Here is a 19804-nt window from a genome sequence, read left to right as displayed (position 1 = left end):
TGGTCATCGTTTTGCACACTCAGTAATAATTTAAGGAGCGTGGGTAAAAACCCATATGCAGGAGGCAGGAATAAGGCCTTGTCTTTCGACCTTGAATGTCTTGTCAGAACATGTTGTATGTGTGAGATACTGAGCTAAATTCACTCTGTTAAATAAACACTTGCTCAACCCTAGGAACTACATTAGTCACTGCTGCACAACCGCTGAGCACAAACACTCCACTGTTACACATACAGTAGTCAACATTCGAAGTGGATCAAAAAAGTTCATCAAAAGTTGTCCTAAGATGAGAACGGGTATTCTTTTTGGTTTTAGGACAAATTTGATGAAAGGTTTTGATCCACTTCGAATGTTGACTACTGTATACCACAGCGATACAGGTAACTTTCCAGAAATGAGCGCAGTTATTTTAATACAGACCACTATCGTCTATCTGAAGATCCTTTGTTTACTAACTTCAAAAAAACTCTCCTTCTGCAATTATGTTTTGTTTAGGAGTTTAATGCAGAGCATCTTGAAGAAGCAAGAACTGTTTCCTCTTTCTCATCGAGTGGAAATCGGTGTAAACCAACGCCACACACAGACACACTGCCTTCCTCTCTATTGACAGTACGTCAGATCATTAAAGTGACAGTTCACCCACAAATTTAAATTCTGATATCAATTACTCACCTTGAAGGTGTTTCAAACCTGTATGAGTTCTTTCTTCCATTTCTGATCCCCACTGGGGACAAACAAATGTTTGGTTACTCACAATCTTCAAAATATCATTTGTGTTCAACAGAAATAATAAACTCACACAGGTTTGGAACATCTTGAGGGTGAGTTAAAAAAAGACTGAACTTTCATTTTTGGGTGAACTACCACTTTAACTACAAACACTGAGCACTGAGACCATTTCCTGTCGTAACAGATCTAATGCTGTCACATGACAGAGTGCCTTGTTTGCGAACTCATATGATGTCATAAAATAAATGTCTAGCTATCTCGTAATATATTAAAAGAGAATGCGTATGAGTCATCACAAATCCAGCCCTGAATAGACGCCCGCGTGATCTACAAACACACAAGTGGTTAAACTAGACAGGAATCTTCAAAAACATCTCTAGGAAGAGAAGAGCACTTCCTTTTCCTCCGGTGGCACGCTGGCGTAGGGCTTGTTTTCCTTCTGCGACTCTTTTGGCTTCGGTTCAGGACCAGCGAGCGCCAACTGCTCAAGCTGACCGTATTTACCATTCAGAGTGTTATGAGGGGAAGTGTCATTCACAGACAGCGTTTGCTTTTTGACCTTAATTGGTCAAAACCTGCTTTAAAAAAGGACCATAGGTCGTTTATTGGGTTAATATACTTTCTGGGGTCTGTAAACTTTTTTTTTTTTTTTTACCATCAGTACCATTCAGTAATGATATATTAAATTGATCAAAAATGATGGTAGAGACTTTTATAATGTTCTTTCTAGAATCTTGAAAAACTCACGATTTCCATAAAACATGAAGCACCACACTGATTTGTGTTTTTAACACCGATAATCAGAAATGTTTCTTGAGCAGCAAAGCAGCATATCAGAATAATTTCTGAAGGATCATGTGACACTGAAGACTGGAGTAATGGTGCTGGAAATTCAGCTTTGCATTACAGGAATAAATTACGTTTTAATATACATTACAAAACAAAAGTGTTATTTTAAATTGTAATAATATTTCACAATATTATGAAATGAAGTTGACTTGTGTTTTAAAGCATGAGAGTTTTGTGGATCTTGAATGCGCACCAAAAGTTCACTTAACAAATATTTTTCAAGTGTATATGTGACCCTGGACCACAAAACCACTCATAAGGGTCAATTTTTGGAAATTGAGATTTAAACATCATCTAAAAGCTGAAGAAATAAGCATTTCATTGTTAGAATAGGACAATATTTGGCTGAGATACAACTATTTGAAAATCTGGAATCTGAAAAAAATAAATAAATGTAAATATTGAGAGAATCGCCTTTTAAGTTGTCCAAATAAAGTTCTTAGCAATGCATATTACTAACCAAAATTAAGTTTTGATATATTTACGATAGGAAATTTACAAAATATCTTCATGGAACATGATCTTTACTTAATATCCTAATGATTTTGGCATAAAAGAAAAATTGTTCATTTTAATTTGCAGTACCATTCAAAATTTGTGGGATTTTTTTTATTTTTGCTCACCAATGCTGCATTTATTTGATCAGAAATGTAATAAAAACAGAAATACTGTGAAATATTATTACAATTTAGAATAACAGTTTTCTATGTGAATATATTGTAAAATGTAATTTATTTAGTAATGATGCTGAAAATTCAGCTTTGCATCACAGGAATAAATTACATTTAATATATATTACAAAACAAGTGTTATTTTAAATTGTAATAATATTTCACAATATTACTGTTTTTATTGTATGTTTCATCAAATAAACATAGCTTTGATGAACATAAGAGAGCATTTAAAAAAGAAAACAACAAAAGTTTTGAACTTGAAGTGAACTGAAGTTGATTTCCATGGATGATTCCAAAAGCAGATATAAATGCTATAAGGCATTTTTTTTTCTTTTTTTTTTTCTACCATCTACAATTCATGAGGTACACCTGAGCAAACACCTGTTAGCAATTTTCCTTTTTTTTACGGGTTTTGTCTGAGCCTGTTTGTGTTCAGCAGTACCTGTCTGCAGTGTTCTGTACTTTGGCGCGTCTCTTTATTCTCAGTTAATCCAGTAAATTACACAACGCACTCTAAGCTAAGCTTCTTTACTTTTCCTCAAAAGGAGCGAAAGAGGCCTGAGAACCAGACTACAGCCTCTCCAGGTGAAACACTGCCTACTGGCTAAAAGATCATACACTCATATTTCTCATAGTCCTTCAATGCAAGTCTAGCAGATTTTGTACCTAACATCCTAAAGGCAGAAATTAAAAAACGTCTTCAAAAGTGTAAGGAACACATTTAAGGGGGGTGGGCGGTTTGGATCCCAAACTTCAGAGACTAAACTTCCCCCCAGAGTTCCACAGGAGTGTTAAGGGGTTAAAAGCGACACCTGTTGCCCCACACCGGAGTGTTAAGGGATGAATTGCATGCTCTAATGGGAGCCATGTGATGCAGCCGGGTGGACAAAAGGTGGATTGAGATGCCAGAAGACCATTTGTCACTTTCCGTTTTAAAAGCAGGATGCTGCATCCATAAAGTCCTTCCCACCTGTACTACATGTTAACCACAAAAACACAAGTAGAAGCAGCTATTCATTATTTAAATCTGCATCCCAGCTAACTTTAATCTGAAATAGTGTGCAAGATTAAAATTTGTTTAATCCATCATCATAGTGCATTAAAATATAGTATGTGAAATTTAAAATGCACTAACTTAAAATTAATTGAGGTAAATGAATATAGCTAGACATTACACAATTTTATGACGTGATAATAAGCCACAACGGAAGACTCTAGTTATACATTTATAAGTTTCTCATCAGCAGCAAAGTGCAAACTTTTGTATACAAGTATACATTGGAACACAGCCAAGGACATTGCCATGGCTCGCCTAGTTGGTTCATTTGTGGACTGAGTCAGTACGAGTTTGTTTTGAAATTATGAATCAGTGTTGAGTTTGGATCTTAAATATGTTTTGTTTTATAACCACAAATTGTTCTCGTTTCCGACCGTGAAATGACATCCACGCTGTCTCTGCTGCACAAAATACTAAGAAACATCTATAACAACAGATGAACCCAATTCATTGTTTTACTTCTACTTTTAGTGTCATATATTTATTAATCACAGGTTTATGTATGTAAATCCATATATTCTCTTAATCTCTTACCTGGATCTTTCTTCCACTGCGATTGGTGCTGGGGCTTTTGACGGCCACCTTAGTGGGCGTGCTGTGGGCGGAGTCTACGCTGCCGTTAAGCTGAGTTGCTTTCATCACGGTGCTCATCATGGAGTTAATGGAAGACAGGTCCACTCCATCGGATGCGTCCATCTCTCCGTCTACTCCGTTCTGTCCGTTCTCCCATTCATTTGCTTCCTCCTCTACACTGGCAGAACCCTCTGTGGATGTTTCAATTTCTTTGTATTATTTTAATGAATGAGAGATAGAAAGATAGAGCGACAGACAGAGAGATAGAACAAATGATGGAGGGATAGAATGATAGATGGGTAGATAATAGAAAGAACAGTGGATAGATAAAAAGATAGATGATAGAAAGAATAGTGGATGGATAGAACAATAGATGGATAGAACAATAGCTGGATAGAAACAACAGTGGATGGATAGAATGACAGATGGATAGAAAGAACAATAAATGGATAGAAAGAGCAGTGGATGATAGAACGATAGATGGATAGAAAGAACAGTGGATGATAGAATGATAAATGGATAGAAATGACAGTGGATGATAGAACAATAGATTGATAGAAAGAACAGTGGATGGACAGAATGATAAATTGATAGAAAGAACAGTGGATGGATAGAACAATAGATGATAGAAAGAGATGGATAGAAAGAACAGTGGGTGACAGATCGAAAGAAGGATATAAAGAACAGTGGATGGACAGAACGATAAATGGATAGAAAGAACAGTGGATGATAGAAAGGACAGTGGATGGATAGAACGATAGATGGATAGAAAGAACAGTGGATGATAGAAAGGACAGTGGATGGATAGAACGATAGCTGGATAGATAGAACAGTGGATGGATAGAATGACAGACGGATAGAACGAACAATAGCTGGATAGAAAGAACAGTGAATGGATAGAACGATAAATGGATAGAAAAGACAGTGGATGGATAGAACGATAGATGGACAGAAAAAACAGTGAATGGATAGAACGATAAATAGATAGAAAAGACAGTGGATGGATAGAACGAAAAATGGATAGAAAGAACAGTGGATGATAGAATGACAGACGGATAGAACAAACAATAGCTGGATAGAAAGAACAGTGGATGGATAGAACGATAAATGGATAGAAAAGACAGTGGATGGATAGAACGATAGATGGACAGAAAAAACAGTGAATGGATAGAACGATAAATAGATAGAAAAGACAGTGGATGGATAGAACGATAGATGGACAGAAAAAACAGTGAATGGATAGAACGATAAATAGATAGAAAAGACAGTGGATGGATAGAACGAAAAATGGATAGAAAGAACAGTGGATAGATAGAACGATAGATGATAGAAAGATAGATAGAAAGATAGAAAGAACAGTGGGTGACAGATCGAAAGAAGGATATAAAGAACAGTTAATGGATAGAAAGGACAGTGGATACAACGATAGATGGATAGAAAAAACAGTGGATGGACAAAACGATAAATAGAAAGAATAGTGGATGGATAGAATGACAGACAAATAGAACGAACAATAGCTGGATAGAAAGAAGAGCGGATGAATAGAACGATAGGTGATTGATAGATGGAACGATAGATAGAACGATAGATAGATAGATAGATAGATAGATAGATAGATAGAACGATAGATAGATAGATAGATACCTGTGTGTGTTGTTTGTGTTCCTGTGGGGGCGGGGCTCTGGCGCTTATCGCTTTGCTCCGCCTCCTCCCTAGTTAGGGTGCAATGTGCAGATTCTGTTCTTGTCTCCTCTGTTGAATTTTCCATAACTATGGAGAAAAAAAAGGTAAACAAAGGGTGCTTTAAGTGCACTGGAAGAACTGCTTATATCTAAGAGTTCAGAAAACAGCAAGTTAGAGAACAGCTTCCTTCCTTCTAAAGCATTTGGGGGCCAAAACGAATGGAAAATTGTTCAGCGAGTACACTACACAGAGTACTTGGGTACAGCCAGTGGAACATAACGCGTGTTCTCTAGATGAGGCACAGTACACACATTCTCTTTGTGCTTTATGGCTCCAGCACCTGTCTGGAGAGCACAAGTGAGGGGAGCGTGTCTATCTGTCTCATGACCACATGCGTACGCACAACGCAAGTGTGATGCCATAATCAACTATGAAGTTTCTAGCAAAGTTTAATAAATAAAATTAAAGATCTGATTGGCTCAAACAGCTGGCAACATCATAAACCATGATTGGTTTCATCCAATTTTTGGACAACTACACAGGAAAATCTCTGCTTTGGTGGGCGCCGACATGGCAGATGGCTGTAGATGCTAATCTGGATGAGCAGGGGGGTCTAAACAGCACTTTTAAGAGGGGGAGGTCATAAGGGGTTCATTCCAGAGGGGATGATGAGAGATGCTTGAGGTCCAAGCAGCACTCTAAGTGGTGGTTATGATTTAATAAGTGTGCTAATGAGTAAAAGAGACTGATAACGTGTTAAAGCAAAGAAGGGACAGTTGGAACAGTTAGAACGGCAAAGATTTGGGAGGGGAAAAAGATGGAGAAAAGAACAAGATTCTCTCTTTGCTAATTGCCATTTCCCATCCACAGCCGCACAGGAAGCTTCTCTTCGGTCTGGGCCGCTTCCTCTTTTGGAGAGAGGATAAGGGAATGTGAGCGTGTGTGTGTCTGGGTGTGTGACGAGGCAGTTGGACAACAGGATCTGCTGCTGGCTGGACCATAACAACATGGTAGATATGATCAGGGGGCCAACTCTTCACCAACAACAGACACTTCACATACGCCTTGTGGCCAAATGGAGGTAAACCAAATTCCTCCAGAAACAGCCTGCTGGCCAAGCACTGAACGAGCGTGATTATACACGTACAGCTAAATACAGAGAGTCCTTACTCCTCAAAATAACTAAGAAGAGGTTGACTCATCAACTGAAATTCACTTTGGTGACAACAAATAAAAACAAACTGAGAAATTATATCACAGAAAGTAGTTTTCTTAAAACAGGGTTTGTACAAGGTGCTTAAAATGCCTAAATTTGACTTTTTAAAGGAACACTCCACTTTTTTTGGAAATAGGCTCATTCTCCAACTCCCCCTGAGTTAATAAGTTGAGTTTTACCGTTTTGAAATCCATTCAGCCGTTCTCCTGTTCTGGCGATATCACTTTTAGCATAGCTTAGCATAGATCATTGAATCCTATTAGACCAATAGCATCGCGTTCAAAAATGACCAACGAGTTTCCATATTTGTTGTATTTAAAACTTGACTCTTCTGTAGTTATATCGTGTACTAAGACCAGTGGAAATGCAAAGCTGCGAGTTTCTAGGTTGATAAGATTAGGAACTACACTTCCATTCCGGCGTAATAGTCAAGGAAGTTTGCTGCCGTAATATGGCCGAAGCAGGAGGAGTATTATTTCCAAAAAAAAGTGGAGTGTTCCTTTAAAACTTAAGGCCTGGTGCTTGAATTATTGAAAGACAATGTATCTATGAAATAAGCGTTTAATTTCGTTAATAAGCATGCGTCTTTACACGCAAAATTCACGCAATTCAAAAAACGTACTTTTATCCCTCATTTCAGTTAATGGCAGAAAACAATCAAGCTAAGAAAGTAGTAGTACTGGCAGTGAAGATGCGAAAAGAGGAACAGATGAACCAAATCTATTATGTCATTTACACTGGAATCGCTCAGATTGATTCAAACTTGTGACTTTGATCATTCATTTCAAGTGACTCACAAGCAAAAATCAGATCAAAGTAAAAGAGCCATTCATTTACGACTTTCAACATAACTCATAATGATTTTAAAGGTAAAACTGAGATTTTCGAAACTCTGATTTAGTTTTGGTTTTAGTTTAAGCATTGTGTCGCAAAATGATTCACTATTTCAAAGCGCTCCAAATCGAATCACGTATTGCAAAAATCCTTTGATTCAGACAGGGACTATAAATTGCGTATCATTTGATTTAGATTGGAACTTTGCGTATCATGAATAATTAGATTCACGCCGGGAATTTGGGGTGCGAATCGTGAATCGTTTGATTTAGATCGGAAGGAGTTTGTGAATCATTTAGGGAATTGAATGATTCAAATCAAATGATTTGCGATACACGATTTGAAGTCCCAACGTTAATCAAATTCAGATCGAGACTTCAGAGCGTGGATCATGAATTCTTTGATTTAGAACAGAATTTCAGAGTTCGCAAATCTTTTGCTTTAGATCGAAACTTTGGAGCGTGGATTGCGAATCATTTGATTCAGATTAGGACTTTGGCGCGGGTTCACAAATCATTTGTTTCAAATCAGGATTTCAATTTTTTTTCTTAATCAGTAGAAAACAAACTATTAATGTGGTACAGGTATAAGAAGAACGCAAGGAACAAAGAAGTACACACAAATACAAATCCCTAAAGAAAAATAATGGTGGTTCTACTATAGTAAAAGTGTAGTATACTTTGTATTGCTTTTGTAGTAATACTTTTTTATTAGTAGGTTTATATTTATCTATTTCTCTATTTATCAGTTTTTAGAATTTGAAATAGCAAACATTGTTCGAAGTGAGATCTCAATTGAAGTCTTTGAAAATCAAAAAAGCAGTGCCTGAAAAATCCTTAAATTTCATTTTACAGTATCTGTACGAACCCTGATAAAAACTATAGATGAATGAGTAACTAGGATGAGCCATTGCACTTTACTATCCCATGAGGCCACGGGAGAGGATTTGTGAATGGCATTAAAGTGACACAACAAATCCGGTAGGTCACATGACAATGGGGCTATTTACACTTGGCCACTTCAAGTGAATTCTGTGATTGGATAGTTATCAAATTGCAAAAAGACAAGGTTTAAATGTGTGAAAAGTGTGAAATAGGCCCAATGGCAAGACACTGGACGTAATACATCCAGATTTCATTCATACCACACTGCAAAAAATGCTTTTCTTACTTAGATTTTTTGTCTTGTTTCCAGCCGAAATATCAAAAAATTCTTAAATAAAGAAGAATTTTCTAGACAAGTAAAAATTATTTTTTTGTTTTCAGAAAAAGCAAGTAAAAATGAAGTGCATTTTTTTTTAAACAAGCAAAATAATCTGCCAATGGGGAAAATAATCTTGTTTTCGGTTTGTTTACCCCGTTGGCAGATTATTTTGCTTGTTCTAAGCAAAAACTCACTTAATTTTGACTTGTATTTTTCTGAAAACAAGAAAATAATTTCTACTTGTGGGAAAATCCTTCTTGATAAAAAAAAAAAAGACATTTTGGCTGGACACAAGACAAAAAAAATCTAAGTAAGAAAAGCATTTTTTGCAGTGTACAAACATTCATACTATACAGAACGAACCTTTGGACGTTTATTCCAATGTTGTCCTCATCAGATTTTAGACAAAAAAAAAAAGTGGTAAAGTCATCACGTCTCTCTTGTATTAGCTAATTTAACTCATGACAAGGCAAGTTAGTTCAGGTTGTAAGACGTTATATGGTCCCTAAAAACAATTATGAGTAAATAATTCATGATATTTGTAAAAAAAAAAAAACAATAATAATAATATTAATAATAATTACATATATTTTTGATGATTGCGATGTGTGTTTTACTCGATGGTTATACCTTTTTGTACATTTTATGTGTCTGGCTTTCGATATTAACCGTGTCCAGCTATTTTTATCTGTACAAAACAGCTTGTTTTGCTGCTAGATATTGCAAATTGGTGTGTCTTACCATGTTATTTTAAAGTATCATTTTAATTATGAACACACAATGTTTTGTAGTGCAAACAGTTTTACCGTTTACTGTGCATTGTTAGTCTTCTCGTTATATCCCTATAGCGGATAATGAACCAGAAGTCTCATAGTAATGTGTTTAGCGACTAGAATTTCATCAGTTTTTCCATGGTTCTGATAAAGGGTGATAAAATCATCATCTTACAACTTGATGTGAAAAGAAGGCGTAGGCAAGCATCCAATCACATCAAAGCGTGCATTCGTCAAGATAACACCTCTCCTCTGATAGGATGTTTGCATGATGGGCGGGGTGTTTTTTCCAGGAAAATTAAAAACATTTGATGAATGCTGTGGGGGAAAAAACTAGTATCATGAATCCAAGAGACTGCCAGAAAGATGCTGAAAACAAGAAGTGGACGGTGAGAAAAGGGAGAGGAGGGAAAACCTGTATTTGTAGAGATGGGTGTGGAAAGCCGAGAGAGACACTGTTGGGTTCTGTTGATGATTAGAGGTAGAAAGACAAGGGATTACACAACAGCAGGGCAGGTTTCGAGTTGTGCAAGGATTTGGGGTGGGGGTTTGGGGCGAGAGTGAGTGAGAGAGAGCTGTACTTGTCATAAGATTCTCGCTCCCTTGCCGGGAGAGATAGTGGGGGTGGAGGGAGTTTGGGGGGCTGCTGTTACTACATCTGTTCCCACCCATCACTCTCACTTTCCTGCACACAAACACACACACACACACGACAGAAAGAGCTTCTTGCACATCCTTGTTAAAACAAGTCAAACAAAAGCCAAACTGTGGGAAAGCACAGAGGTGATTTTGGGAGACTATGAGGAGAGAATATGTTCTGGTCATGCTGGCATGTGCGTTTGTGTATGACTGACCGTATGTGAGCTTTTGGAGCGTTTGTGTGTCAGTCAGAAGCACACAAGGGTGGAAAAGTCCTCACACGGTGCCAAACCGAGCAAGCAAGAATGCCTCCACTGCTCCCTCTCCCTGCGTCTCTCCATCTTGTTTCGTCTTCCATCTGTCCCTCGCTGCTTTTCCTCTTTCATCGTACTTAAACGTCTTTAAATATCAACTAAACTGCTCTAAAATGTGAATGTTTACCTTTTTAAAGTTACTGAGGCCAAGCAAAACCACTTTAAAATGGTAGAAAATATATATTGAGGCAATGACTAAAATGACAGAATTTCTTTCTGACCAAAAAAACTAAATAAATAGATTAAATATTTGCTAAACTAATAGACTGGGCATTCAAATAGTGCATTTTTGCCACTTAAGTTAAATTAAGCAACATAAAAATGTAAGTTTTAATAAATTAAAATATAAAAATCAAGGTGTCTAATTTTAATTCACCCCTAAACAGCAGTAATTTCACTATTTAACCCTTTAACTGTCTGTCACTACCATTTTTGAACATAGAGGTAAAAATGCACTATCCAAACTATTTATTTTTTAGTTTTCAATTGATATAATTTCTTATGTTTTCTAAAGTGCGATGGGAAAACGGAAACAAAGAAAGTCTTTTTTGTGACAAAGGCCAGTTAAACATCTTCAAATATTGTCTAAACTGCTGTAAAATGTGAATGTTTACCTTTCTAAAAGTTACCGAGAACAAGCAAAACCACTTTAAGATGGTAGAAAATATATATTGAGGCAATGACTAAAATGATGGAATCATTCATAAATACATCATAAAACTTTGGAATAAGCCACTAGATTTAACCATAAACGAGGTATTACAAAATTAGATTAAATATTTGCTAAACTAATATGCTGGGCATTCAAATAGTGCATTTTTGACAGTATTAAATTCAAATAAAATCAGACTTTTTAAAACAAAAGCTTTAAATTAAGCTAAAACATAAAAATCAAGGTGTCTAATTTGAATTCACCCCTAAACAGCAGTCATTTTACCAATTGACACTTTAACTGTCTGTCACGCCCATTTTTGAAAATAGAGGTAAAAATACACTATCCAAAGTTACATTTTTATAATTCATGAACAAAAACATTTTGTAATCTGATTTTGATGTACATTTTCCATAGTAATGCAATGTCTGATTTTAAATGGTTCAAAGGAAAATGTTGAAATTTTTGGTTTCCAATTGATATAATTTCTTATGTTTTCTAAAGTGCGATGGGAAAACGGAAACAAAGAAAGTATTTTTTGTGACAAAGGCCAGTTAAACATCTTCAAATATTGTCTAAACTGCTGTAAAATGTGAATGTTTACCTTTCTAAAAGTTACCGAGAACAAGCAAAACCACTTTAAAAATGGTAGAAAATATATTTTGGGGCAATGACTAAATCGACCAAAAACTTTTGGAATAAGCCACTAGATTTAACCAATGGAAAATCTTAAATGAGGTATAACAAAATCAGACTAAATATTTACTAAACTAATACGCTAGGCATTTAAATTGGTGTATTTTTGACGTTAATAACTTCAAATCATATCAGACTTTTTAAAACAATAAGCTTTAAATTAAGCTAAAACATAAAAATCAAGGGGTCTAATTTGAATTCACCCCTAAACAGCAGTCATTTTACCAATTGACCCTTTAACTGTCTGTCACGCCCATTTTTGAAAATAAAGGTAAAAATACACTATCCAAAGTTACATTTTTATAATTCATGTACGAAAACATTTTGTAATCTGATTTTGATGTACATTTTCCTTGGTAATGCAATGTCTGATTTTAAAATGGTTCAAAGGATGAATTTTGAGATTTTTAGTTTTCAATTGAAATATAATTTCTTACGATTTTTAAAGTGTGATAGGGAAAAAGGCAGTTCAGAAATCCATTACGATGTTGATTTTTGAGGTGCACTCGTCATAAATTAATCTATTACTTTTCCTACATAATTTGTAACACAAAACAGTGGTAAAATATCTATTTAGGATTCTTAGACTAACACATTTGTGATGCCGCACAATTGAGCAATTAGTTCAAGCAAAAAGTTGGTTTCAGCTCAACATTTTTAATTATCGATGGCTTGTCCTTCCCTCTACTTCACCACGAGACATGCATATGATGCCGCCAAGTGCAAATAGCACCTGACTATTTATTAGAGAAGATCTAAATTTACCTTAAAACTTTGGCTTGAAGCCAAAGCATCCACTCCAACCACAAAGCTGCTAATGTACAATTTAGTAAAAAAAAAACGTATACCTTGGCAACCCTATAAGATGCCGACAGTTCTAGCTTGCATTCAGTAGGAGCTCTTACTAAAGTAATTGGCCTGGCTTCTGGGATGCAAATGACAGAGTCATGCGAAGATGGCTGTCAGACAATAGCTCCGAGCCAAACTGCCAAAATTGACACGTGCACTTCAAAAGCAAACAGATACGGCGAGCCCATAGCGCCGATTCTCAGTTACCTGCTGGGAAGAGATCTTAAATGGCTTTTGTAACGGTAAAGAAGATATAAATGTTCTTCCTAAGAGTGAAAAAGCGACTAGTTTAGTTGGCGGTTGAACTGAGAAGGTCTGAAACGAGGCGAGGGGGTTGTGACAGCAGTAAATCCAGTGGCCATATGTTGGCTGTTTATTACAGCCTCCAGTGTCTTCCTTGACATTGCAGCGTTTAAAAGGAAACTGGAGAGTCTCTTGTGTGAAATAAGTATTAGCTAACACAGAAAGATGAGGCAGTAGAGGAAGGAAGCTACAGGAAAATAACTGCACAAAGCTCTTCTAGCCGTTTGCATCTCTCTTCCCTACCAATCATGTGTTTCAGCGACTGGGGCCTTCCCTCCGCCCTTCAATGAGCAGGTATCCTGTCCTGACTTGCCAGATCGAGCCAAACAAAAGCTCACACACAAATGACAAGTTGGTGCATTCAGTCATCAGTTTATGGACGTTCGGTCGGTTATTCACGTTCGGTCTCTCTTACTCTCTGATGGCAAAGATCAGGGTATCACTAGAGCACTGTGTTTACAGAGATCAGAGAAAGGGGATTGGTCTGGGGCCAAACTAGGACAGAGTGGAAGGAATATTACTAGTACTCCCTCTCTTACTCACGTAAATCACACATTTGGAAAGTTATTCACCCTAGAGTTGGCTGTTGGGTGTTACACAAGCGATGGCTCAAAGGGGAAACTCAAAAGTCTCTGAACTTTACGTAATGGCCTATTGAACTAACATTGCGCTCGAGGCAAAGCACAACGGGATGTTATAATCCCCGTCTAAAGTGAAAAGAAATGTCCCGAGGCACAAAAGTCTCTTTAGTAGGGTTGTGTGGCCATCCAATACGAAAATCACCACAATCAGCCAAATCCTGTAACCTGATGCACAAGAACAGTGACGTTCCTAGACGATTAAAATGTGAGACATGTCCTGTTAAAGTTGACAGAAACATTTCAAGTCAACAAGTGTATAATCGATGCACTTTTAGGGAAATTAATAAACAGTTAGAACAATAGAACAAAGGGGTATCTAGACTTGTTTCAGTTCCCAGGTTTGTCACCAGGTTTCCAATTAAAGGGCTAGTTCACCCAAAAATTTAAATTCGGTCAATTACTAACCCTCTTGTCATTCCAAACCCGCGAGACCTTCGTTCATCTTGAGAACGCAAATGAAGATGTTTCGGATGAAATCCAAGAGCTCTCTGACCCTCCATAGACAGCAAGGGTCCTACCATGTTCAAGATTCAGAAAGGTACCAAGAACATCGACAAAATAGTCCATGTAATATCAGTGGCTCAACTGTAATTTTATAAGGTATCGAGAATACTTTTTGTTGCGCAAAAAAAAAAAAAAAAAAAAAAAACTATTTTTCTTCTCTGCGTCACCCTAGTGCCATTTTGGAGAGTACCACGGCGCATGGATAACATCAAAAATATCTTCATTTGTATTCTGAAGACGAACAAAGGTCTTACAGGTTTGGAACGGCATATGGTTGAGTAACTAATGACAGAATTTTCAGTTTTGGGCGAACTATCCCTTTAAGATGAACAAGACTTTCATAATCTTCTCTTTTGGTTTAATACCAATCCCTGATAGAATATTTTAGTGTTGCATTGTTTTTAAAGCAGCAGAAAAAGGATTTCGCAAAGCCTTTTCCATCATTTACTGATAAAAGTTAATAAATGCGACCTCAGGTCCTGTGCGTTTCATTGCCGTATGATGTGATGAGTCTACATCTGTTTGGATAATGTGTTCTGCTTTAGAGAGGATGGGTTTCTGACATTCTTCAGAGGGTGAGGTAGGGCTGGGCGATTCTTTCGATTTTTTCGATTAATTCGAATTTACGTTTTAAGACGATTAAATTTTTTTATTAAATCGAGGTATCGCGATTTTTTTAATATATATATATATATAATATGTATGTATGTATTCAGAACTGAAAACAACGCGTTCTGGTAAAATAACGCGAGTCACTAAGGGGACATGATTAGCTTCTTGCTAGCAAGTTAGCCTGTTACATTACAGTACATACAATTACACTTACCACATAAACAGAGTAGAGAGATGATTGAAGACAATGGCGAATTATTTGCATATCAGGGCTCTAGAGTCTGACTATAACACTATTGCCTGATTTTGCTCTATTTCGTTGTCAGAAGTAATCTGAAACAAGTCACAGCTGAGCCGCTGCGCATCTCCATTCAAACACAGCGGTGTTTCGTTTATGAATGAACGTGCGTTTTTAAACGAATCTAGTGAAATGATTCAATTTTCCATTCATAAAGAGTCACTTGCTTTATTCTTGAATGAACCATCCGTTCAAACGAATCAAATGAATGAAATGATTCAGTAATTAAATCAGTGTCTTACCACCACCTGCTGGCAGATCGTTTCAGTTTTTTAAATCATTTAATATTTCTGTGTTCAAAATTGTATATTTTTGTATAGGATATAAGTGCAAGAGAAAAGCATGGCAATATATATATTCCTCCCATCTTATATTTATTTGTCTCACAAACATTTACTGTGTCTGGTATGATAAGAATGGGGCCTGGTGGAAAGCGATCACTGATGCAGTTGCAATGTATACTGCAAAATATATATTGTGGAAAAGCTGGGGTTTCTTTACATGCTAAAAGAAGTAGGGGGGAAAAAAATCGATTTAAATCGTAAATCGGATTTTTTGTGAAAAAATCGGGGATTTTATTTTTAGGCCATATCGCCCAGCCCTAGGGTGAGGGTGTTACTGGTTGTTATTGCGAATAAACTGAACTGGACTAAGCAAAGAACTACCGGACAGCATTTTTAAACCATCATTTTGCAATTAGTTCAACGTGACCTAAAGTGCCTAATCTAGCAGTGTGAGAAAAACAGACCTCTTATTAAATACTTCCTCTATAAAATCAGTTCAATGCACCAAGAGCAGAACAGAAACAGATATGCTAAGCAAAAAAAAATAAAAAATCGGTTGACTGAGCACAAACACACACTAACAAAGACCTATCAGTCAATCGATCTGGTCTGGTTTTATCCTTCAAGGTTTTGATTTTCTTCTTCTAATACTCTGAATGATTCTCCAACTCAGTTATTTTAATGAAATGTTCACCACAAGTCTTTGTGCCGCTGTTGTTTATGGTGAGATCCCAATATCTCCTTCATCTCTGCAGCCACTCAAACAGGTTTTCTGATGGATGACAGACTGCCTCGCCTCACAAAGAGGCCTCAGGCCCACATAACCATGCGTCACCACCAGCTCAACGTCCTACCAAACACTCGAGTGAAACAACAAAAATATACTATAGTGGAAAAGTTTCATGGAGTAGAAAAGATGACTTCTTTTGGCCGATTTGAGCGCGTTACTAACTTTATCTTGGCGACATCTAATGATATCTGTTATCATTGTTACATGCCCTGCCGGTATGTGATAAATGGTTTGGTCCTGTTCCGTGACTTTCAACAGATGCGCCACAAGTCTGAGCATGGGAGACTGCAGGCGCTCGAAAGAGGGGCTTGAGCAATAGGCCATGACTCACAGGAGCGCTCAGAGTCAGTTATCTGAAAACTGAACATGCTCCTGTGAATAGATGTTGGTTTAAGCACATTTAAAATAACAATCTAACACCCATAAGAATTTTATATCATCACAAAGGGAATTATAAAATCAAAAGTCAAAAGACGCTTGTATTCTGCTGTATTTTGTTTAAAAGAATGCCTGTCTCTTTTAGGAGCATCATACTTTCACCTAGATAACACAGCTGTTTTACAGAAGAGAATGTTGACCTTTGACCCTGCTACCTGAAAACACTTCAGAAGGAGCAATGGAAAACGTAGCTAAGAACTACAATTTAGACTGTACAATCGTTGTTAATGATTGTAATGATACTGGACAGAATTTCTTTATGCTTTATACTTTCTTTCCTATTTATAATAAAGCGCAATTAGTTGCAATAGTTAAAGTGAAATAACACTTAATATTTTTACAGAACATATTAACCCTGGTTAATGTGAATTTCTAAGTTAATATAAATGTAACCTTTTTTAAAATTACAAGTGGTATATTATAAACGGTAACACTTTACAATAAGGTAAAAAAAAAGCACAACTTGTGTTCATTAACATTAGTTAATGCACTTAATTAACATGAAATAACAATGAAAGACTGTATTTTATTAACTAACATTAACAAAGCTTAACAAATAGTGTAAAAAATGTATTGTTCATTATTTGTTCATTTAGTAATACATTAACTAATGGTAACAAATGCCACTATTGCAAAGAGTTACCAAATAATTACTAATTACTTTATTTTATAGACAAAATTTACAACAGTATCTAAATTAACATTTATAAATGGTGTAAAATTAGTTTTTGTACCTTATGAATGAACTAATGTTAAATTACTTTTATTAACAAATTTACAATATGGAACCTTTTGTTAACATTAATGCGTTAACTAACATTTACTAATAATGTTAGTACAAAATGATCATAATAGTTTATAAAAATACAATTGTCCATTGTTTGCCCATGTTAGTTCACAGTGCATTAATCAATGTGAACAAATAAACCTAATTTTAAAAATGTATTTGTAAAGTATGTAATGAAATAAGCTTTAAATATGTTAAGGTATGCTGTAGAAATCGTTATTTGTTAGTTTGAACCTTACTGTAAACTTGTGTCACCACAACGGTAGTTTCTATCTTAATCTTTGATGTTGCACATCTTTTTTTTCAATTATCAATGCCTGATGATACATTTTAAAGTCTACTTTCGTTTTGTTTTGAATCTGGCCTTCGCCTGTTTTTTTTTTTTGTCTTTACATCCATTCGCATTTGTTTGTTGAAATAACTTTAATATGTAATTAAGACTGACTGTAAAAATATTGTTTAATTTTTAGTTTAAACCTTACTGTAAACATATGCGTCACCACAATATTAGTTTCTATCTTTATCTTTGACGCTGCACATCTTTATTTTTCCATTATCAATGCCGGATGATACAATTTAAAGTCTACTTTCATTTAGTTTTGAGCCTGGCCTTTGTCTGGTATTTTGTCTTTACATCTATTCGCATTCATATGCTGAAATAAACATGAACTAATATGTAACTGACTGTAAAAATATTGTTTAATTGTTAGTTTAAACCTTACTGTAAACCTGTCACCACAATGGTAGTTTCTATCTTTATCTTTGACATTGCACATCTTTTTTTTTTTTCAATTATCAATGCCTGATGATACATTTTAAAGTCTACTTTCATTTAGTTTTGAGCCTGGCCTTTGTCTGGTATTTTGTCTTTACATCTATTCACATTCTTTGTCATCAAAGCAGCAAACACAAATACATTTTTCAGATTCCTTCCTGCATCTTCTTGATGCAAAGTCATTGCATAACCACCCTACCTGAACCGAAAACCATCTGACGTTTTCAGCAAAGGAATCTTAAAACGAGACAACGCAACACTGATATATCCCAGCTTCATGCAGCGGACTTTAGCATGTACATGAAGCGCATGGAGACGTCTGAAGAGCTGAAAGCAGATTGAAAGTTCAAGCTTTGCTTTTATGAAGCAAAATAAGTAACTGTGATTTGACAAATAGTACATTCGCACATCTGTGGTGTTTACCTAACTCAATATCAAAAAGATTCAAAGCCCATTAAGCTGCATACATAGCTAGCTTCGCTGTTTTTGCAGTAATGGGCCGCATGCACACTGCAAAAGAGTGGAAGAGCTGAAATTGCTGAATGATAGAGCAAAGGATGTGTGGCATACAATGGAGAATGAGTTGGGCTGTGACTGTAAAACAGCGGAGGTGAACAGACATGTGGATGAAAGGATGAAATAAAAAGGAGAAGAGATAAAACTCAAAGTTTCAGGTGAAACTTGTGGGCGGGACTTGATAAGCAGGCCAGTCATCCATGCTGCATGTGCAAACAGTGAGGATGCTCACGCGGACAGGCAGCCTCGGCTCGGACCGGACCGGGCGGTGAGGTATATTTACCCGTCCTCAGACGAGGTTGTGTTACTCTGCTGCCGTTCGGAGGTTGAAGAGGAACCGCAGTGCACCTCGTGTGTCAGCAACCACTGCTCACACTGCAGGGAGACCACAAAGAGGGAGTTTAATTTGCATGCCTATGAACACACACACACACACACACACACACACACACACACACACACACACACACACACACACACACACACACACACACACACACACACACACACACACACACACACACACACACACACACACACACACACACACACACACACACACACACACACACACACACACACACACACACACACACACACACACTTTCTTTCGGGGATGAGACTTTTGACCTTGAAATCTGTTATAAAGTAATAAAAGCATTGCAAAACCTGCTGTGTTGAATCATAGCCCTATGAAACGACCCGCTCTTACAGACAATCTCGATCTCGATGGCTGGAGTTTGACCTGCAGTCATGGTACAGTTTAACTCAAAAAAGGCTGCTTTGAATCAAGACACATTAGTTGTTCAAGCTCTAGAAACCACAGTTCTCTTGAATGTTTGTTTAGAAACAATATACAGCAGACAGTTGCTAAAAATGCTGCACGATCACTGTGGTCCGATTTACAAATAACTCATTCTTATGAAGAGATTCTTTTGAAGATTCATTCAAAAGACTCAAAAACTGAATTATCCTGAAAAAATCTTTTACTGAATCATCCAGAGCCAATCAACATCTGACTCACTTATTGACCAAGTAATATATTCGAAAAGTTTTGTGGAGTGAAGGTTTGTAAAATATTTTTTTATAGGTTACTATTTTTGCATTTTTAAAAC

General features: G+C 36.5%; 1 protein-coding gene across 1 annotated transcript in view; it reads right to left on the bottom strand.

Annotated features, from left to right (window-relative positions):
• The window catches only part of rreb1a (ras responsive element binding protein 1a), a 35615-nt gene extending 16515 nt beyond the window's left edge, over positions 1-19100 (bottom strand). Inside the window, exons 1-3 of the mRNA XM_073830886.1 lie at positions 18973-19100; positions 5527-5652; positions 3844-4073 (exon numbers count right to left, since the gene is read on the bottom strand). Coding sequence (XP_073686987.1) covers positions 3844-4073; positions 5527-5650 — 354 coding nt within the window. The 5' untranslated portion in view covers positions 5651-5652; positions 18973-19100. The remainder of the gene's footprint in view (positions 1-3843; positions 4074-5526; positions 5653-18972) is intronic.
• Between the last annotated feature and the right edge of the window lie 704 nt (positions 19101-19804).

This window comes from Garra rufa, chromosome 24, assembly GCF_049309525.1.
Source record: "Garra rufa chromosome 24, GarRuf1.0, whole genome shotgun sequence".
Classification (NCBI taxonomy): domain Eukaryota; kingdom Metazoa; phylum Chordata; class Actinopteri; order Cypriniformes; family Cyprinidae; genus Garra; species Garra rufa.
Note: the sequence above shows the minus strand (reverse complement) of the source record. Positions and strands in the feature narration are given on the sequence as shown.